Source organism: Mobula hypostoma, chromosome 8, assembly GCF_963921235.1.
Source record: "Mobula hypostoma chromosome 8, sMobHyp1.1, whole genome shotgun sequence".
Taxonomy (NCBI): Eukaryota; Metazoa; Chordata; class Chondrichthyes; order Myliobatiformes; family Myliobatidae; genus Mobula; species Mobula hypostoma.
Window position 1 is genome coordinate 156,629,765 of NC_086104.1, and position 21,800 is coordinate 156,651,564.

At 45.3% G+C, this 21,800-nt stretch overlaps 1 protein-coding gene across 1 annotated transcript in view; it reads left to right on the plus strand.

Annotated features, from left to right (window-relative positions):
* The window catches only part of LOC134351229 (myoferlin-like), a 186,636-nt gene extending 167,767 nt beyond the window's left edge, over nucleotides 1–18,869 (plus strand). The window contains exons 48-51 of the mRNA XM_063057334.1: nucleotides 755–854; nucleotides 3,875–4,068; nucleotides 11,388–11,497; nucleotides 18,635–18,869. Of these exons, the coding sequence (XP_062913404.1) occupies nucleotides 755–854; nucleotides 3,875–4,068; nucleotides 11,388–11,497; nucleotides 18,635–18,800 (570 nt within the window). The 3' untranslated portion in view covers nucleotides 18,801–18,869. The remainder of the gene's footprint in view (nucleotides 1–754; nucleotides 855–3,874; nucleotides 4,069–11,387; nucleotides 11,498–18,634) is intronic.
* The last annotated feature ends 2,931 nt before the right edge of the window (nucleotides 18,870–21,800 follow it).

Here is a 21,800-nt window from a genome sequence, read left to right on the forward strand (position 1 = left end):
AACACCTTATATTCCGTCTGGGTAGCCTCCAACCTGATGGCATGAACATCGACTTCTCTAACTTCCGCTAAGGCCCCACCTCCCCCTCGTACCCCATCTGTTACTTATTTTTATGCACACATTCTTTCTCTCACTCTCCTTTTTCTCCCTCTGTCCCTCTGAATATACCTCTTGCCCATCCTCTGGGTCCCCCCCACCCCTTGTCTTTCTTTCCGGACCTCCTGTCCCATGATCCTCTCATATCCCCTTTTGCCTATCACCTGTCCAGCTCTTGGCTCCATGCCTCCCCCTCCTGTCTTCTCCTATCATTTTGGATCTCCCCCTCCCCCTCCAACTTTCAAATCCCTTACTCACTCTTCCTTCAGTTAGTCCTGACGAAGGGTCTCGGCCTGAAACGTCGACTGCACCTCTTCCTACAGATGCTGCTTGGCCTGCTGCGTTCACCAGCAACTTTGATGTGTGTTCTCTGAAGAACCTGTTTGTAAATTCAGTTAATGCACTTTGAAGATGGAAATTGTTTAGTTTAATATCTTATTGTATTTGAGTAATTCTCCTTTGTCTTTTAGATAGATTTATAGGGTGCATAAAATAGAAACCAGCCCTTCAACCACCCTTGTATAATTTAGTCAGTCATTGTATTTAAATGACATGTGATTGAATCCAATTTAAAACCTCACAAAAGATGCTGCATACATGCTTATTTCTAAATATTTCAGTAAGTAATGATTTTTAAGGAGTTTTCTGTTTCTTTTAGAATTATATTTGGAACTTGGATGAGGTGGAAGTGAAAATGCCTCCTAAACTAATCATCCAGCTTTGGGACAATGATAAGTTCTCCTTTGATGATTATTTAGGTAAAGTTTGATAAGAATCTAGAGATTACATAGCTATTTTATTAGTCTGTTGTGTATGTGCCATCGTCAGTAAGTCCAGTATTTATTGCCCATGCTTAAAATTGTCTTTGAGAATGAGATTCAGGTGTACTTTTTTGTATAGCTGTAGTCTCCGTGGTGGAGATAATCCCACAGTGCTCTTGTTTAGAGAATTCCTGTACTTAATTCCAGAGATGAAAGATTGGCATGATATTTCTTTGTCAAGGGAGGATGAAACTTGGAGAATGTGACGTTTTATATTTCTAGTCTAGAGGTGTGGGTTTGGCACCTTCAAACAACACTTACATAATTGGAGGACCTTTCATGTGTCAAGGGCTTAGTTCTTCATGGTGAGCTCAAGTGGAAGAATGGAAACAATGGGAATGCCCAGAGGCAGCACTGGCTCTGTAGGCTGTTGGCATCCTAGTTCTTAAAATATGAGGGAAGTAAGAGTGGTATTAGTTTGGAAGGGGTAATGGCAGAAACGATACATGGAGTTTCACTGTCTCTGTGTGGTGTTGATTGAACATGAGGCAATTAGCACTGTTGGGTGGTCACTGCCCTTGATGTTTCCTCAATGATGATATTCCACAGTTATGTTATCAATAAGTTTTATTCCATCTGTCTAATTTAAAGCATTGAATCATTCCATTGCAATTCAGGGTAGAGAAATATTTTCCAAGGACGTGATTGAGTGAGCTAGGGCTGTTCTCTTTTGAGCGGATGACAATGAGAGGAGACTTGATAAAGGTGTACAGATTATAAGAGGTATAGATCAAGTGGACAGCCAGAGGCATATTCCTAAAGCGAAAATACAGTAGTTCATACCGGGGGCATAATTTGAAGGTGATTGGAGGAAATTACATGGGGATATCAGAGGTAGGTTTTTTGCACAGAGAGTGGTGGGTGTGTGAAACACGCTGCAAGAATTGGTGGTAGAGGCAGATACATTAGGGACATTTAAGAGACTCTTAGATAAGCACCTGGGTGATAGAAAAATTAAGGGGTATGTAGGAGAGAAGGGTTAAATTGATAACAACAGGAATTCTGCAGATGCTGGATTAAATTGATGTTGACTTTTATTTTTAAAAAAGCGACATAATATTGGCCTCTACTGTTCTGTACTATTCTATGTTATATGATAACAGTTGAAATTGCTGGGTGAAAGTATCAGTAATCATGACCAGTGGTGAAGTTTAGCCCCACAGGCGGTAGATCAGAAGTGAAGAAGACACAGACCCTTGTGCCTCATTGTCATGCAGAGGGATCACAGATATATACCCAATTCCTAGGTTTATCAAACAGACAGACCCACCTCACATCCATGTAGGGGAATCACAGACTGCCTGGGAACTTCAGATGCAGATACATCATTATATCAAAGAGAGTCACAGACCGACAGTCCTTCACAGATTACAGATGCCAACACATATCCTGTTAATTAATATGGAAATTGCAAGCACAGGTTGCATCCTAATACCATGTTAGGTAATTATTGACAAAGCTTTGTCACCCATCATTGTTCACTGAGGTTCATTGTGGATGTTGCCACCATTGCTTGTCTCAGAACATTGTTAGAGCATTATCTAAGTATGGGTCAAAGAGATGATTTTTAGAGGAGAGGGACAGTCCTGAGCATTGACGAAGCACTTGACTGAGTATAGCTTCAAAGAGCTCCAGTCAGAGTGATGGTTGTTTATGTTGGAGCAAGGACAGCGCTATAGGAACCCCTCAGCAGAGTCCTAGATTGAGTCATCTTCAACTGCTTCACCACCTTCCCCTGATGATGGCACTTATTGGATTAGTGTACAGAATTGTTATTTTTCTTGTAGTTTAATTTTCTTATGCCTGCTTATATCTTTCTATAATAGAAACACAGAAACATAAAAAACCTACAGCATAGTACAGGCCCTTCAGCCCACAGTGTTGTGCCGAACATGTACTTACTTTAGAAATTACCCTAGGGTTACCTATAGCCCTCTATTTTTCTAAGCTCATGTACCTGTCCAAGAGTCTCTTAAAAAACCCTATCATATCCGCCTCCACCATCGTCACCAGCAGCCCATTCTAGGCAGATAGTCACCCATAAGTTTTTTTATGTATGAAAAACTTACCCCTGACATCTCCTCTCTCTATCTACTTCCAAGCACCTTAAAACTGTGCCCTCTCGTGTTAGCCGTTTCAGCTCTGGGAAAAAGCCACTGACTATCCACATAATCAATGCCTCTCATTATCTTATACACCTCTATCAGGTCACCTCTCATCCTCCGATGTTCCAAGGAGAAAAGGCCAAGTAATAGGCCGATAATCACTTATGTATGTGTATTATTCAGTAAATAACCCAGTAATTGTAGTATAGCTGATTCTGTATTTTCTAGAAGCTTCTCAGTTTCTCTACAGCAGATGGCACACCACTTGAAACTGGCTATTTCATAGTTTAATTCTCATCAAGGAAATGTTGCTATCTCTAGGCAACCATACTTCTTTGTCTTCCTTTCTTTAATGGCCATAACCACCAAGTTTTATACCTTACTCCAAAGAACCTCTGGATCAATATCACCAGATGCAACACACCATTTACAAACAACCCTTGTCTCCAAATCACATAACCTGTGTCATTTTCAAGGAAAGAGGGGAGTGAGAAATCTGATACCTCCAAGTGAGGTCAGCTGCCCCAGGGGTGTGATAGCTAATTTTCCATAACCCAAACTGCTTGACTGTGAGAGGCATTATGTATACTCCCAATCCTGCCCTTACCTAAAGCCCATGAGTGGGTCAGCATGCAGTAATCATGGTCCATTTCTCAATTCCCAAGCCTAAGCAGGCAAAAGCTAGTCATATTGCAAGAAACTATTTGTGCTGGATTCAGCAAGATTAGCATGTTTCTCCCAACTTGCTCATACAATAGCTCCTTGGTCATCTCCTGTACCTAGCCTCCATTGGATGAAGGTCTTAATGATCCATTTCCCTGTGGATTGCATACTGTATTTTTACTCTGGCAGGTTTCCTTGAGCTTAACCTGAATGCTTTCCGAAGTCCAACAAAGTGGTCAGATCACTGCACCTTAAGCAGGTTCTTTAAGAAAGAAGGGTCTTCATCAGACAATCTGCAAAAGTTGGTTTCACTGTTCAAGCAAAGACGTGTCAAGGGCTGGTGGCCATGCATTACATACAAAGAAGGCAAACCAGTTTTAACGGTAAGATAAAATTCTTTCTTCAATTTGTCTAGCTGGTAGCTGGTACTTAAATATTTCATTTCAATCACACCTTGGTCTTATGAGCTCAAGAACACATAGGCTTGTATTATATCTCTTGCTGCCACCCCTTCTCTTGAACCTGCCTTTCCCCTTGCCCAATGTCTGATTAGAACATAGAAATCTACAGCACATTATAGGCCCTTCAGCCCACAATGTTGTACTGGCCATGTAACCTACTCTAGGAACTGGCTAGAATTATCCTACTGCATAGCCATCTATTTTTCTAAGCTTTATGTACCTACCTAGGAGTCTCTTTAAAAATCCTGTTGTATTCTCTTCTACCACTGTCCCTGGCAATGCATTCCATGCACCAATCACTCTGTGTGAAAAAGTTACCCCTGACATCCCTTCTGCCTGCTTCTAAGCACCTTAAAACTATGCCCCCTCATGTTAGCCATTTCAGCCCTGGGAAAAAGCATCTGGCTATCCACATGATTAATGCCTCTTATCATCTTGTACACTCCTAACATTTCACCTCTCATCCTCTGTCACTCCAAGGAGAAAAGGCCAAGATCACTCAGCCTATTCTCATAAGGCGTGCTCCCCAATCCAGGCAACATCCTTGTAAATCTCCTCTGTGCCCTTTCTACAGTGGCATGCAAAAGTTTGGGCACCCCGGTCAAAATTTCTGTTACTGTGAATAGCTAAGCGAGTAAAGATGACCTGATTTCCAAAAGGCATAAAGTTAAAGATGACACACTTCTTTCATATTTTAAGCAAGATTACTTTTTTATTTCCATCTTTTACAGTTTCAAAATAACAAAAAAGGAAAAGGGCCTGAAGCAAAAGTTTGGGCACCCTGCATAGTCAGTACTTATTAACACACCCCCCTTGGCAAGTATCACAGCTTGTAAACGCTTTCTGTAGCCAGCTAAGAGTCTTTCAATTCTTGTTTGGGGATCTTCGCTCATTCTTCCTTGCAAAAAGCTAGTTCTGTGAGATTCTTGGGCCGTCTTGCACGCACTGCTCTTTTGAAGTCCATCCGCAGATTTTCAATGATGTTTAGGTCGGGGGACTGTAAGGGCCATGGCAAAACCTTCAGTTTGCACTTCTTGAGGTATTCCATTGTGGATTTTGAGGTGTTTTTAGGATCATTATCCTGTTGTAGAAGCTACCTTCTTTTCACCTTCAGCTTTTTTACAGACGGTGTGATGTTTGCTTCCAGAATTTGCTGGTATTTAATTGAATTCATTCTTCCCTCTCCCACTGAAATGTTCCCCCTGCCACTGGCTGCAACACAAGCCCAAAGCATGATCGATCCACCCCTGTGCTTAACAGTTGGAGAAGGGTTCTTTTCATGAAATTCTGCACCCTTTTTTCTCCAAACATACCTTTGCTCATTGCAGCCAAAAAGTTCTATTTTAATTTCATCAGTCCACAGAACTTGTTTTCAAAATGCATCAGGCTTGTTTAGATGTTCATTTGCAAACTTCTGACGCTGAATTTTGTGGTGAGGACGCAGGAAAGGTTTTCTTCTGATGACTCTTCCATGAAGGTCATATTTGTGCAGGTGTCGCTGCACAGTAGAACAGTGCACCACCACTCCAGAGTCTGCTAAATCTTCCTGAAGGTTTTTTGCAGTCAAACGGGGGTTTTGATTTGCCTTTCTAGAAATCCCACAAGCAGTTCTCTCGGAAAGTTTTCTTGGTCTTCCAGACCTCAACTTGACCTCCACCGTTCCTGTTAACTGCCGTTTCTTAATTATATTACGAACTGAGGAAACGGCTACCTGAGAACACTTTGCTATCTTCATATAGCCTTCTCCTGCTTTGTGGGCATCATTCATTTTAATTTTCAGAGTGCTTGGCATCTGCTTAGAGGAGGCCATGGCTGCTGATTGTTGGGACAAGGTTTGAGGAGTCAGGGTATTTATAAAGCTTTGAAATTTGCATCACCTGGCCTTTCCTAATGATGACTGTGAACAAGCCATAGCCCTAACAAGCTAATTAAGGTCTGAGACCTTGGTAAAAGTTATCTGAGCGCTCAAATCTCTTGGGGTGCCCAAACTTTTGCATGGTGTTCCTTTCCTTTTTTTTCACTCTAAAATTGTACAAAACAAAAATAGTACACTAATCTTGCTTAAAATGTTGAAAAGAATGTTTCATCTTTAACTTTATGACTTTTGGAGATAAGTTCATCTTATACTCACTTAACAGAAATTTTGACCAGGGGCGCCCAAACTTTTGCATGCCACTGTATGGTATCCACATCCTTCATGTAGTGAGGTGCCCAGAACTGAACACAGTACTGTACTCTAAGTGGGGTCTGACCAAGGTTTTATATAGCTGTAGCATTACCTCACAGCTCTTGAACTCAATCCCACCGTTGATGAATGCCAACACATCATACACCTCCTTAACAACACTGTCAACCTACGCAGCAGCTTTGAGTGTCCTTTGTGCACAGACGCCAAGATCTCTCTGATCCTCTACATTGCCAAGTCTCTTACCAATAGTACTATATTCTGTCTTCAAATTTGACCTTCCAAAATTAACCACTTCATACTTACCTGGGTTGAGCTCTATCTTGTACTTCTCAGTCAGTTATCAATGTTCCACTGTAACCCTCCAGACTATCCACAACACCCCCAACCTTTGTGTCATCAGCAAACTTACTAATCCTACTTAAATTTATAAAAATCATAAAGAGAAGGGGTCCCAGAATAGATCCCTGTGGAAAACCACTGGCCACCGACCTCCATGCAGAATACGAACCATCTACAACCGCCCCTTGCCTTCTGTGGGCAAAGCAATTCTGGATCCACGAAACAAGTTCTCCTTGCATCCCATACTTCCTTACTTCCTGAATGAGCCATGCATGGGGAACCTTATCAAATGCCTTGTATCTCACTGCCACCCCTTCTCTCGTCCTCACCTTTGCCCCTTGCCCTATGTCTGGTTAGGGAGAGATGAATCATTTCTTTGTTAAAGTTTAGCACTAGTGTTTTGCTCCAGAAGTGACTCGCACATGGTGGCAGAAGTAGATTCCTGGTTGATTTTTATTTTCAATTTCTCAGTCCTTTAAGTTGTATGATGCCTCCAATCCCACTCCAGCTGAGTTCAGCAACTCCAGCACTAACCAGGCACTTTCTTGGAAGGCATGGCTCAGTACCACACCAGGTTGTTGTACCCATCAAGGTATCATCCTAATGTTACAGCTTGTTAAAGTTCCAGGGTTTATGATTGATTTTATATCAGTGCCTTCCTTATTCTTGGATGGATGTAGAAGGCCACACAGCATTTCTTCAAAAAAGAAAAGGATTGTCTTTCCGGAGCTCATATAGCTCACTGACCTATGTCATGAAATTTGTTTTGCAGCAGTAATACAGTGCACTACATAAAAATTACCATAAATTACAATAAGAACATATATTAAAAAAGAAAAGTGCAAAAAAGAGAGCAAAATATCGAGGTAGCGTTCATGGGCTCTTGGTCCATTCAGGGATCTAATGGAGAGGATGAAGCACTTCCTAAAGCATTAGGTGTGTGTGTTCAGGCTCCTGTACCACCTCCTTGATGGCAGTAATTAGAAGAGGGCAAGTCCTGGATGATGAGGCTCCTTCATGACGGATGCCACCTACTTGAGGCATCACCTTTTGAAGGTGTCCTTACTGCTGGAGAGGCTAATGCCTGTGATAGAGATGGCTGAGTTTACAACCATCAGCAGCTTTTTCCAGTCTGTGCACTGTGTGACGGGATCCTGAATTATCCCTTATGGATTGTGCCTTTAAAAAGAGAGAGAGAGCGTGCAGCTGTACAGCACAGACGGCTTGTTACAGAGAGAGAGAGAGGAGCAAAGACTGCTCACAGTTTGGGATTTCTGCAAGGACACTGCCAGCTTTTGAGTTCCTACAGAGAGAGAGAGAGAGGAGGAGCTACTTGATGGACAACTGGTGTTCAGCATGCAGAGATAAATACAAGGTCAGCTGGTTGTTAGACACACAGATGGTTTTGGACACTGGATGAGTTTTGTTGTGCCCACAGAAAAGTGGGTTTTTGGAGGATCGATCAGTGGCTCTCACAGTGTGTAAAAGGGGTGACCGGTGGGAAGTTATTAGTGTGTCCAACCCTTACCTGGGTTGATAACTTACCCATGGAAGACGGTCTCTTCGTTGTGGTCACATTCGGTGACTTCTAAAGGATTTCAGAGGACAACGGAGAATCAACGGCATCTGCTGACCTGAAGAAATAAATCTTTCTCTCTCTCTCTCTGTCTCTGTCTGTCTCTCTCTCTCTCTCTCTGTCTCTCTCCCTCTGTCTGTCTGTCTGTCTCTCTCTCTCTCTCTCTCTCTCTCTCTCTCTCCATCACTACTCAACTCAGTACCACAAACTGAACTGATTTCATTTACCCATCGTCGTAAGACTGTATTCATTTATCTCCTAAGCTTGAAGAAGCTTGGCTTTTATATCTTTCCACACTTATATATACATAATCATTGCTAACCTGTTTGATTTATCTGATTCTATATTTCTGTATTGCGTAGTTACTAATAAACAAGCTTAGTAAATAGCTATACCAAACTCCAGGTGTTTTTCCATTTCTGCTGGTTCTTTAACCTGTTACAGGGTACAACTGACACCTCCATATCAGGAGTGATGCAACCTGTCAGAATGCTCTCCATGGTATATCTGTAGAAATTTATGAGAGTCGCTCCTGACGTATCTAACGCCTAATGAAATATAGCTGCTGGCTTGCCTTATTTGTAATTGTATCAATTTGTTGGGCCCAGGATAGATCTTCACAGGTGTTGACACCCAAGAACTTAAAACTGCTCATCCGTTCCACTGCTGATCTCTAGATGAGAACTGCTGTGTATTTGGACTGTTGTAACTATATGTTACATGGAGTCCAGGCGTGAACTCCGGAAAGCCATTAGGGGCGCCAAGAGGCAATATCGAGCCAAGTTGGAAGCCTGGGCTAACCAAAGGGATGCCAGTAGACTATGGCAGGGTCTGTATTAGATCACTGGGTGCAAAGAAAAGGCTGGGAATATCAATAACTGTGGCGCTTCTCTTCCTGATGAACTTAACGTATTCTACACAAAATTCGAACAGAAGAGGAGCGTCCCGCTCCTTCCGGATGAACCAGACCTGGTGGCATCGAGATTCATCGTCACCGAGGAGGACGTTAGAAGGGCCTTCCTGAAGATAAATCCAAGGAAGGCGATGGGCCCAGATGGTGTCCCGGGACAGGTTCTCCGGGCCTGTGCAAGCGAGCTAGCTGGAGTGTTTGCTGACATCTTCAACTGCTCCTTGCTTCAGTCTAAGATCCCCTCGTGTTTTAGGAAGGCAACGATAATCCCAGTGCCGAAGAAGAGCAAGGTGGCATGCCTGAATGACTATCGACCTGTTGCTCTGACATCAATTGCAATGAAGTGCTTCGAGAGATTAGTTATGGCACACATCAACCACAGCCTACCAGTCAACCTCGACGCTTTGCAATTTGCCTACCGGAGCAACAGGTCAACGGCAGATGCCATCTCTCTGGCCCTACGTTCCTCCTTAGAACACCTGGGGAATAAAGATGCATACGTAAGGCTCCTTTTCATTGACTACAGCTCTGCCTTTAATACCATCATTCCAAATAAACTGATTCCTAAGCTCCGGAACCTGGGCCTAAGCACTCAGATCTGCAACTGGGTCTTCAACTTCCTCACAGACAAGACCCAGGCTGTAAAAATAGGGGATAAGCTCTCCTCTACAATCACTCTGAGCACTGGTGCCCCACAAGGCTGTGTACTCAGCCCCCTGCTGTACTCACTGTACACCCATGATTGTGTAGCAAAGTTTCCATCAAACTCAATATATAAGTTTGCTGATGACACAACAATTGTAGGCCGTATCTCGGGTAATGATGAGTTTGAGTACAGAGAGGAAATTAAGAACCTGGTGGCATGGTGCGAAGACAATAACCTATCCCTCAACGTCAGCAAGACGAAGGAATTGGTTGTTGACTTCAGAAGGAGTAGCGGACCGCACGACCCAATTTACATCAGTGGTGCGCAAGTGGAACAGGTCAAAAGCTTTAAGTTCCTCAGAGTCAATATCACAAATAACCTGACTTGGTCCAACCAAGCAGAGTTCACTGCCAAGAAGGCCCATCAGCGCCTTTGCTTCCTGAGAAAACTAAAGAAATTTGGCCTGTCCCCTAAAACCCTCACTAATTTTTATAGATGCACCGTAGAAAGCATTCTTCTAGGGTGCATCACAACCTGGTATGGAAGTTGGCCTGTCCAAGACTGAAAGAAGCTGCAGAAGATCGTGAACACGGCGCAGCACATCACACAAACCAACCTTCCGTCCTTGGACTGACTTTACACCGCACACTGTCGGAGCAGTGCTGCCAGGATAATCAAGGACACAACCCACTCAGCCAACACACTTTTCATCCCTCTTCCCTCCAGCAGAAGGCTCAGGAGCTTGAAGACTCGTACGGCCAGATTTGGGAACAGCTTCTTTCCAACTGTGATAAGACTGCTGAACGGATCCTGACCCGGATCTAGGCCGTACCTTTCAAATCCAGACCTGCCTCTCGGTTTTTTTGCACTACCTTACTTCCCATTTTCCTATTTTCTATTTATGATTTATAATTTAAATTTAATATTTACTAATGTTTACTATTTTTAATATTTAATATTTGTAATCCAGGGAGTGGGAAGCGCAGAATCAAATATTGCTGAGATGATTGTACGTTCTAGTACCAATTGTTTGGCGACAATAAAGTATAAAGTAATTACGTGGTTTTGTCAGTTTTAGTCTTGGTTTGTCCTGTGTTTCTTGTGATATCATTCTGGAGGAACATTGTATTATTTTTTTAATGCATGCATTTCTAAATGACAATAAACGAGGACTGAGTGTCCTCATAATCTAATCTAATTCTCCTGATTTCCCCTTCCTGAAATCCACAGTTCCTTAGTCTTACTGACATTGACTACAAGGTTATGACAACAACATTCAACCAGCCGATTTATCTCATCCCTGTACGCCTCCCACATCTTAGCTAGTTACAAAAGGGAATACACTTTCTTGGCAGCAATGTGCTCTGGCACCTTCTGTATTATAAAGTTGCTCCTGTTTGTTACTTGAGCTGGAGAGGTGGTCATACAAAGACCACACACTCCTCTCTCTAGGAGACAGTGAATATGGAGGGTTGTGGGTGCCTGCTCCCAGTGTGTTAAACTATCACAGAAAGCATTCTGTCTCAGTGCCATTACGCAATACCTTTCACATGTGTTTTTTTTGTAATTTTCTTCGGCTTAGGGTAAGGTCGAGTTGACCCTGGAACTGGTGACGGAACTTGAGGCTGAGGAGCGGCCTGCTGGAAAAGGGAGAGAGGAGCCCAACATGAACCCCAAACTGGAACCACCAAAGTAAGTTTACCACAATTGATGGAGCAGGAAATTTTTCTGCTGCTGGCACAATAACTCCAAAATATGCACCGTTGCCATTATTTCTTCCATCTGCCTTTCCTCTTTTCTAACCTGTATACACCCATCAGCTCTTAATACATCCCTTCCCTGCAACTTTTTACACTGTCAGTCCAGGAGAAACAACAACTGTCCATTTCTCTCCATAGATGCTGCCTGACCTGCTGAATTCCTCCAGCATCTCGTGTGTGTTGTTCCAGGACAAATGAATTAAGCTACTATACAGGCAACATAGTCCACATACGTGGTTCACATTGATTAATTAATATTTTGTGCATACAATGGGCTTTGTCATAGTACTTCCACAAATTTGGCTATTATTTCCTTAATTTCATAAATCAATACGTTAAAATAGCAACTTGGGTGTGTTTGAGGGTGTCATTAACAGAAGAGGTTCTGCAGATGCTGGAAATGCTGAGAAACACATACACAATGCTGGAGAAATTTGGTAGGTCATACTCAAAACATTGACTCTTTATTCCTTTCCATACATGCTACCTGACTTGCTGAGCTGCTCCAGCATTTGTGTGTTATTTGGAAAAAAGTCTTCTTGTTGGAATTGAGCTAGAGCAATCTAATATCAGAACTGAGATAAGTGATCTAGAATTCCAGTTGTGTAAAAAGTTGGTAAATGTCAGGAAATCTTCCTCTTAGATGGGATCATTCAAATTTTACTGGTAATGTTGGAATCAGAATCATTAATAAAGTGATGGAGAATGGCCTCATTGAAACCAATCCAATATTGAATGGCCTAGAGTTGACGTGAAGAGGATATCTTCAATATTGGGGTAGTCTAGGACCAGAGGGCACAGACTCTGAATCAAAGGATATCCCTTTAAAACTATGAGGAAGAATTTTTCTTTAGCTAGAAGGTGGTGAATCTGTAGAGTTCATTGCCACAGATGGCTGTGGAGGCCAAGTCATTGGGTATAATTAAAGTGCAGTGTGATAGGTCCTTGATTAGTAGGGGAGTCAAAGGTTACAGGGAGAAAGCAGGAGAGTGGGTTTGAGGGGGAAAATGGATCAATCATGATGGAACAGACTCGATGGACTGAATGGCCTAATTCTGCTCTAATGTTTTATGGTCTTATGGACCAGGGTGGAGGTTGAGCTGGTAGTCCTGCAACAACCACATCTTTCTTGTTTGGTATAACTCCTGCCAGTGGAGTTAAAAGGAAATGAGGTTAAGAGAAGGGCAACATGGAGGTGTAATATTATTACAGTGCCATTAACTTGGGTTTAACCCTCCACTTTCTGTAAGGCATTTGTACGTTCTCTCCATGGCTCTGTGGGTATCCTCCAAATGCTCCGGTTACCTCCCACATTCCAAAGATGCACAGGGTAGTAGGATCATGAACCTTGGCTTCAGTACTCTCTCCCAAGGGTGTAATTGGGCCGGAAGAGTCTGTAACTGTGCTGTATCTGTCATGATCCAGTCCATGAATTCCGCGTTCTGGTTCACAGTCCGGTCTGTGGACTCCGGACTCCAGACTCCGGGTCTTCTGGCTGTCCCTTGTTTCAGTTGGGCTTAATCATAGGCACCTGATGCTCGTCTTGGGGCTGGGAATGTAAGTGGCCCTGGGTTCGAGTGTGGGTGCTGGTTTGTCTTGTCAGTATCCCGTTCTCGCCTCCATGGGGTAAGTCAGGCAGTCTTTGCCGTTACCCTGTGGTTGAATCTGTCCTTTCCTGTCCTTGCCTCCGTTGGGTAAGCTAGGCCATCTTTGCCATTACCCTGAGGCTGGACTGTTCACTTCCCTTCCCCTTCCTTCTGAAGCCTTTGCCTGCAACCTGAGCCTGGAGATTTGCCTGCAACCTGTCAAGTTCTACCACTGGAGCAAGACTGAAGCCTTGCTGTGTCAAAATAATGAACTGTCTATCAGTGAGTTTGAGCTGTCTCTGTGTCCACGCCTTCGCTAGGTAGGTCTGGCTGTTTGCCGCTACCCAGTGTTGGTAACCGTCTCTGTGTCCACGCCTTCACTAGGTAGGTCTGGCCGTTTGCCACTACCTAGTGTTGGGAACCGTCTCATCATGTTCAGCATTCTGTGTAGAGCCCTGGCCCTAAGTCCTGTTCCTAAGGAGGGGTCCCGGCTCTGTGTTACATATCCCTGTGTTCCTGTCTCTCAAGTCCAAGGCTCCGTTTTCCCGAGCTGTAGACCAAGGCTCTGAGTCCTTATCTTCCCCAAGACCAAGGTTCTGTGTTCTGCATTCCTGTCGTCCCAAATCCAAGGTTCCGAGGTTCCTGTCGTCCCAAGTTCAAGGCTCGGCTGTTCCTGAGTACCAAGTCAAGGCTTCATGTTCTCATCCTGTCCATGTGCCTCATCCTGTGCTGGAGTTCCCTCATCTTGCCCAGGAGTCTCTAGTTCTGTCCTGTAGCCTCACCTAGTCCTGTCTCCCAAGACCACATCATGTCTTCGCCTAGTTCCAGAGTCTGAGCCCAAGTCAAGACCCAGGATGTGGGTCCTTGTCCAGTCCCTGGCTCGGAGTCAGAACCCAAGTCTCGCCATGTCTTCACCTCAAAGAATCCAGGCCTCGTTATGTTCTCGCTTTGAAGTACCCAAGCCATGTCCAGTCCTGTAGCCACGTCATGTCCTTGCCTAGTTCCGGGGTCCGAGCCCAAGTCAAGATCCAGGTTCTGGGTCCTTGTCCAGTCTCTGGATCGGAGTCCAAGCCCAGGCTCCTAGTTCCCAGTTCCTGGTCCTGCTCCCGCTTGCCTAGCCAATGTCCTAGCCCAAGTCTATGTTCTTGTCCCAGCTCTCTAGTCAAGTCCTGTTCCTAGTACTTCAGTGTCTGTGTCTCGCATTTGGGTCCGCTCCCAGCGCCCCACCTTATGGCAGAACGAACCAGCCATACATGGACCCAGCAACACAAACACTGTCATCTAACTCTCGTCATCCTGGGTTCCCTCCTGATTGTATACCCCCTCCCACCCACCCAGGTTGTCCTTAGTCCTGGAGAGCCTGTTCGGTCGCCCGGAGGCTCTCATAGAGGGGGTTGTAACTGTGATGGTCCAGTCCGTGAAGTCTGTGTTCCAGTTCATTGTCCGGTCCGTTGTCTCCGAGTCTTCCGGCTGTCCCTTATTTCACATGGGCTTAATCATAGGCACCTGATGCTCGTCTTGGGGCTGCAAATATAAGTGGCCCTGGGTTCGAATGTGAGTGTTGGTTTGTCTCATCAGTATTCCGTCCTCGCCTCTGTGGGGTAAGTCAGGCCGTCTTTGCCATTACCCTGCGGTTGGATCTGTCCCTTCCTGTCCTTGCCTCCGTTGGGTAAGCCAGGCCGTCTTTGCCATTAGCCTGAGGCTGGACTGTTCCCTTCCCTTCCCCTTCCTTATGAAGCCTTGCCTGCAATCTGTCAAGTTCTACCACCGGAGCGAGACGGAAGCCTTGTTGTATCAAGACAAGGAACTGTCTGTCGTTGAGTTGGAACTGTCTCTGTGTCCACACCTTCGCTAGGTAAGTCCAGCTGTTTGCCACTACCTAGTGTTGGGAACTGTCTCTGTGTCCACGCCTGCGCTAGGTAGGTCTGGCCGTTTGCCGCTACCTAGTGTTGAGACCCGTCTTGTCGTGTTCAGCGTTCTGTGTAGAGCCCCAGCCCCCAGTCCTGTTCCCAAGGAGGGGTCCTGGCTTTTTGTTGTGTGTACGAGTTCCGGCTCGAAGTCCTTTTCCCAAGGAGGGGTCCCGGCTCTGTGTTCCATGTCCCTGTGTTCCTGTCTCTCAATTCCAAGGCTCCATGTTCCTGTGCTCTAGACCAAGGCTCTGTGTCCCTGTCCTCCCCAAGACCAAGGCTCTGTGTTCTGCGTTCCTGTCATCCCAAATCCAAGGTTCCGAGGTTCCTGTCATCTCAAGTCCAAGGCTCGGCTGTTCCTGAGTACCAAGTCAAAGCTTCGTGTTCTTGTCTTGTCCATGTGCTTCGTCCTGTGCTGGAGTTCCCTCATCCTGTTCTGGAGTTTCCTTGTCTTGCCCAGGAGTCTCTAGTTCTGTCCTGTAGCCTCCACCTAGTCCTGTCTCCCAAGACCACATCATGTCTTCGCCTAGTTCCAGAGTCTGGTTGTGGGTCCTTGTCCAGTCCCTGGCTCGGAGTCAGAACCCAAGCCTCGTCTGGTCCTCACCTCGAAGAACCCAAGCCTCGTCATGTCCTCGCCTTGAAGTACCCAAGCCATGTCCTGTCCTGTACCAACTTCATGTCCTCGCCTAGTTCCGGGCTCCGAGCCCGAGTCAAGATCCAGGTTCTGGGTCCTTGTCCAGTCTTCGGCTCAGAGTCCAAGCCCAGGCTCCTAGTTCCCAGTTCCTGGTCCTGTCCCACTTGCCTAGCCAATGTCCTAGCCCAAGTCTATGTTCTTGTCCTGTTCCTAGTACTTCAGTGTCTGTGTCTTGCATTTGGGTCCGCTCCCAGCGCCCCACCTTATGGCAGAACGAACCAGTTATACATGGACTCAGCAACACAAACACTGTCATCTAACTCTCGTCATCCTGGGTTCCCTCCTGATTGTATACCCCCTCCCACCCACCCAGGTTGTCCTTAGTCCTGGAGAGCCTGTTCGCTCGCCCGGAGGCTCTCATAGAGGTGGGGTGGTACTATCATGGTCCAGTCCGTGAAGTCCGCGTTCCCGTACACGGTCCGGTCCGTGGACTCCAGGTCTTCCGGCTGTCCCTTGTTTCACTTGGGCTTAATCATAGGCACCTGATGCTCGTCTTGGGGCTGCAAATATAAGTGGCCCTGGGTTCGAGTGTGGGTGTTGGTTTGTCTCGTCAGTATCCCGTTCCTGCCTCCGTGGGGAAAGTCAGGCCGTCTTTGCCGTTACCCTGCGGTTGGATCTGTCCCTTCCTGTCCTTGCCTCCGTAGGGTAAGCCAGGCTGTTTTTGCCGTTACCCTGAGGCTGGACTGTTCCCTTCCCCTTCTTTATGAAGCCTTGCCTGCAACCTGTGGCTGGAGCCTTGCCAGCAACCTGTCAAGTTCTACCACTGGAGTGAGACCGAAGCCTTGCTGTATAAAGACAAGGAACTGTCTATCATTGAGTTGGAACTGTCTCTGTGTCCACACCTTCGCTAGGTAGCTGTGGCCGTTTGCCACTACCTAGTGTTGAAACCCGTCTTGTCGTGTTCAGCATTCTGTGCAGAGCCCCGGCCCCCAGTCCTGTTCCCAAGGAGGGGTCCTGGCTTTTTGTTCCATGTCCCTGTGTTCCTGTCTCTCAATTCCAAGGCTCTGTGTCCCTGTCCTCCCCAAGGCCAAGGCTCTGTGTTCTGCGTTCCTGTCGTCCCAAATCCAAGGTTCCGAGTTTCCTGTCATTCCAAGTCCAAGGCTCGGCTGTTCCTGAGTACCAAGTCAAGGCTTCATGTTCTCGTCCTGTCCATGTGCTTCATCCTGTGCTGGAGTTCCCTTCTCTTGCCCAGGAGTCTCTCGTTCTGTCCTGTAGCCTCACCTAGTACTGTCTCCCAAGACCACGTCATGTCTTCGCCGAGTTCCAGAGTCTGAGCCCGAGTCAAGACCCAGGTTCTGGGTCCTTGTCCAGTCTCTGGCTTGGAGTCAGAACCCAAGCCTCGTCATGTCCTCGTCTCGAAGAACCCAAGCCTCGTCATGTCCTCGCCTTGAAGTACCCAAGCCATGTCCAGTCCTGTAGCCACGTCATGTCCTCGCCTAGTTCCGGGGTCAAAGCCCAAGTCAAGACCCAGGTTCTGGGTCCTTGTCCAGTCTCTGGCTCAGAGTCTAAGCCCAGGCTCCTAGTTCCCAGTTCCTGGTCCTGGTCCCGTTTGCCTAGCCAATGTCCTAGCCCAAGTCTGTGTTCTTGTCCCAACTCTCTAGTCAAGTCCTGTTCCTAGTACTTCAGTGTCTGTGTCTTGTATTTAGATCTGCTCCCAGTGCCCCACCTTATGACAGTATCACTAAATAAATACTCCATAGTTTTCTTTGCATCCAAGTGCCAAGAGAAAAACTTGTTTTATGTTACTAATATGTTTGTTTATCTGTCCAATGTTTTTATTTCCCTTACTAGCTAGCTCTGCTCAAATAATAAGGGAAGCAGATTTCTTCTACGGTGCTCTGACATTGTATGTTCATTGACAAGATGAAGAGGTTGATGTGAAGAGAGATTGAGCAGGTTGGGTGCATACCCAGACTTCAGAAGAACGAGAGGTGACCTTATTAAAACAGGATGTATTCCTAGTGTGCTTAACTAGACCCGATGGCTGTACTTTCAGAATAAGAGGTTGGCTGTTTGAGATGGAGGTGAAGAATTTCTTCTCTCTGAATAACTCTTGGGAATTTTTACCCTGAGGAGCAGTAGAAGCAGATATATTCAATGTATGCAAGGTGGTGAATGACGTGTAGGAAATATGAGTAAAGCAAGAGAGTACTTGGAGAAAGTGTTGAAGCCCAGATTCATGATCTTATTGAATAGCAGGGGAGTAGGATCATGGGGCTGATTGGTCTGCACCTCCTGACATCGCGGTTCATGGCCTCCTCTACTGCCACATGAGTTCGCTCTCATATTCTGCATGAAGATCAATTTCTGTAATGTCTGATAATTTCTCCCGCTTCCTCCTTCTCCCTTTTTCCATTCCTCATTCTGGCTCCCTTCCTACCCCTTCTCTTTTCCTCACCTGCCTATCACCTCCCTCTGATGCCCCTTCTTCTTTCTCCAAATGGTCCACTCTTCTTTCTTATCTGATTCCTCCTTCTTCAGCCCTTTACCTCTTCCACCTGTCACCTCCCAGCTTCTCAATTCATCCTCCCTCCCCCAACTACGCACCTTCCCCCTTACCTGGCCTCACCTATCACCTCCCACCTTGTTCTCCTTCCCTGCCCGCACCTTCTTATTCTAGCTTCTTCCCCCTTCCTTTCTAGTCCTGATGAAGGGTCTGAGCCCAAAACATGGACTGTTTATTCCCCTCCATAGATGCTGCCTGATCTGCTGAGTTCCTCCAACATTTTGTGTGTGTATCTCCTGTTTCATGCTCTTGTTCTATAATGAGCAGGGGTAGCCTTTAACTGTGTATACGTATGTAATGTGGCACAAAGGTTAAATAACTAAGCAAGTGTTACCCTTTCTCCAGCTCAGCAGTTCTCTTCCTTTCTATTCCACAGCCGGCCAGACACTTCGTTCTTGTGGTTCCGCTCTCCCTTGAAAGGATTAAAGCATATTGTCTGGCGCAAGTACAAGTGGTGGGTTGTCTGTATATTGCTGCTGGTGGTGTCTGTTATCTTCCTCCTGTCTATCCTCAATGCAATACCTGTAAGTATTCAGTGTTAACTGAAATGCAGAGCAGTAGCATGAACACTTGTCTAAATAGACACCTCCCAATGAATAGTGAGGCCCACACTTTGCATATAGACTATAGAAGGACACTCCAAAACCACAAACCCTTGCATCAAGTACATTTTACTAAACTTAAACCATAAGAGCAGAATTAGGGCATTCAGTCCACTGAGTCTGCTCCGCTATTCAATCATGGCTGATTTATTTCCCGTTCTCCTGCTTTCTTCCTGTAACTTTTGATACCCTTACTAATCAAGAATCTATCAACCTCTGATGAAGGGTTTCAGCCTCTACATCTGCCCGTGGCAGTGAATTCCACAGATCTGGCTAAATTTCTGTTCCAAAAGGATATTTTTGAATTATTGTACATGCTCTAGTTACTGTTCTGCCTATTTTAAATGAGACTATGCAAAAGAATTTTTAGTCCTGACAAAGGGTCTCGGTCTGAAACGTCGACTTTACCTCTTCCTAGAGATGCTGCCTGGCATGCTGGGTTCACCAGCAATTTTGATGTGTGTTGCTTTCCTCTGTGTCTAACATTTTATGAAATAACTTAATTTGAATATCAAAAACAAATTTAAATTAAGATAATGTCATGCTTCCAGAAGGCTTCCTGTAAGCTAGTAGGCACTATGTGGTCCCTCATGAAGGATGCCTAGGCACAACATAACCTTGGAAAAGGTGCAGGCAGTCCTCCCAGTGGCCTTCCGCCTGGTCCTGTGTGTGACACTGGGGCTGTCACCTGAACTGCTTGCCACTTCACTGCCTATCCAAAGATCAGGAATGGAGAATTCTGGGAGCACTTGACTGAGCAGTGCAAGAATAGTTTCACTCTTTCTAACCCATGCTGTCCACTCCCTAGGATGCAATAAATGGAAGGTGCTTTTGTTCAATCACAAACAGAGAATCTGCAGATGCTGGAAATCCAAGCAACACACACAAAATGCTGGAGGAACTCAGCAAGCTAGGCAGCATCTATGGAATGTCAGTCCATCGCCTCCTCTACTGTTGTGATGAGGCCACACTCAGGTTGGAGAAGCAATGCATTATATTCCGTCTGGGTAACCTCCAACCTGATGGCATGAACATTGATTTCTTGAAAATCCGGTAATGCCCCCTCCCCACTTCATCATCCCCATTCCCATTTCCCTCTCTCACCTTACCTCCTTACCTGTCCCTTCCATGGCCTTCTGTCCTCTCCTATCATATTCCCTCTTCTCCAGCCCTGTATCTCTTTCACCAATCAACTTCCCAGCTCTTTACTTCACCCCTCCCCGCTTCCGGTTTCACCTATCACCTTGTGTTTCTTCCCCCCGCCCACCTTCTAACTCTAACCCCTCATCTTTTTTTCTCCAGTCCTGATGAAGGGTCTCGACCCAAAACATCAATTATACTCTTTTCCATAGGTGCTGCCTGGCTTGCTGAGGTGCTTTTGTTCATTAACTCTTTAAAACAAGACAATGTAAGCATAAATGTGAATAGATCAGGAGGTGCCTCATGCTCTCTGGAGGCACAGGCAAACAATTCTATTCTACTGTATTAGATACGTATTTCTTAAATGGAGAAATTTAAACTTTCTCAACCTTTTCATGGTACATGGAGATGTTCCTTTATTCAAACGATACTCATTGCTATCTTTAGAGTGTTACTAATCCTTAGTAATACTTCGGCTGAAAAGTTGTCTCAGTGGTTTCCCATGCACCAGTGCCTTTGTTTCTCAAATTTGATTGAGTTCTTTGAAGAGGCGACCAAGAGGACTGACAAGTGGTGGATGTTTTCAAAAAAGGCCTTTAGCGAGGCTTTTTTTGATGAGGTTCTATATGGTAGGCTAGTCTGGAAGGTAAGATCACATGGGATCCAGGGTGGGCTCCTATTGACTTGATGGTAGTGGACAGAATATGGTATTGTAGGTTTATTTTTCAGATTGGCAACCTGTGACAACTAGTGTGCCACAGGGATTAATACTGTATCCACTGTCATTTGTCATCTACATGAATGATTTGGGTAAGATTGGGGTTAGTAAAATTGTAGATGAGACTAAAATTAGCATCCCCATAATCCTTTTCACTCCATGGACACTGAAAAGGATTATTTAAGACTAAAGTGGAATCCAGATGTACTGGGGAGGTAGGGCACAGATTGGCAGATGAAATTTAACTTAGACAAGTGCAATCATTGCACTTTGGTAAGTTAAACTAGGGCAAGACAATACAGTAAATGACAGGGTGTAAAGTACATGGGGTACAGTTACATAGATGCTTGAAAGTGGAGACACAGGTAGACAGAGTGATGAGGAAGGCAATTGACAGCCTGGCCTTCATTAGTCAGGGCACTGAGTGCAGGAGTTGAGATGTCATATCAACTGTAGAAGACGTTGTTGATACCACACTTGGAGTAGTTAGTGCTGTTCTGTTAATCAAAAGAATGGAGGTCATTAAGCTGGAAAGGGCACAGAAAAGTTTCCTATGAATGTTACAAGAAATGTAGGGCTTGAGTTATAAGGAGACTGGATAGGCTGAGCCTTTCTTTCCTGAAGCGTAGGAAGCTAAGGGCAGACCTCATAGAAGTATACAGAATCATGAGAGGCATAGAAAAGATGAATGGTCACAGCTCCCTCCACCCAAGGTTATCATCATCATTATGTGCCATGATGTATGACGTGGGTGATCATGATCTCATGACCATGATTGTTCTTAGCAAATTTTTCTACAGAAATAGTTTGCCATTGTCTTCTTCTGGGCAGTGTCTTTACAAGACGGATGACCCCTGCCATTATCAATACTCTTCAGGTATTGTCTACCGAGCATCAGTGCTTGCATTACCAGGACTTGTGATATGCACCTGCTGCTCATATGGCCATCCACCAACTGCTCCTGTGGCTTCACATGACCCTGATATCGGGGGGGGGGGGGTGCTAAGCAAGTGCTATACCTTGCCCAGGGGTGGCCTGTAGGCTAGCAGAGGAAAGGAGCACTTTACACCTCCTTGGTAGAG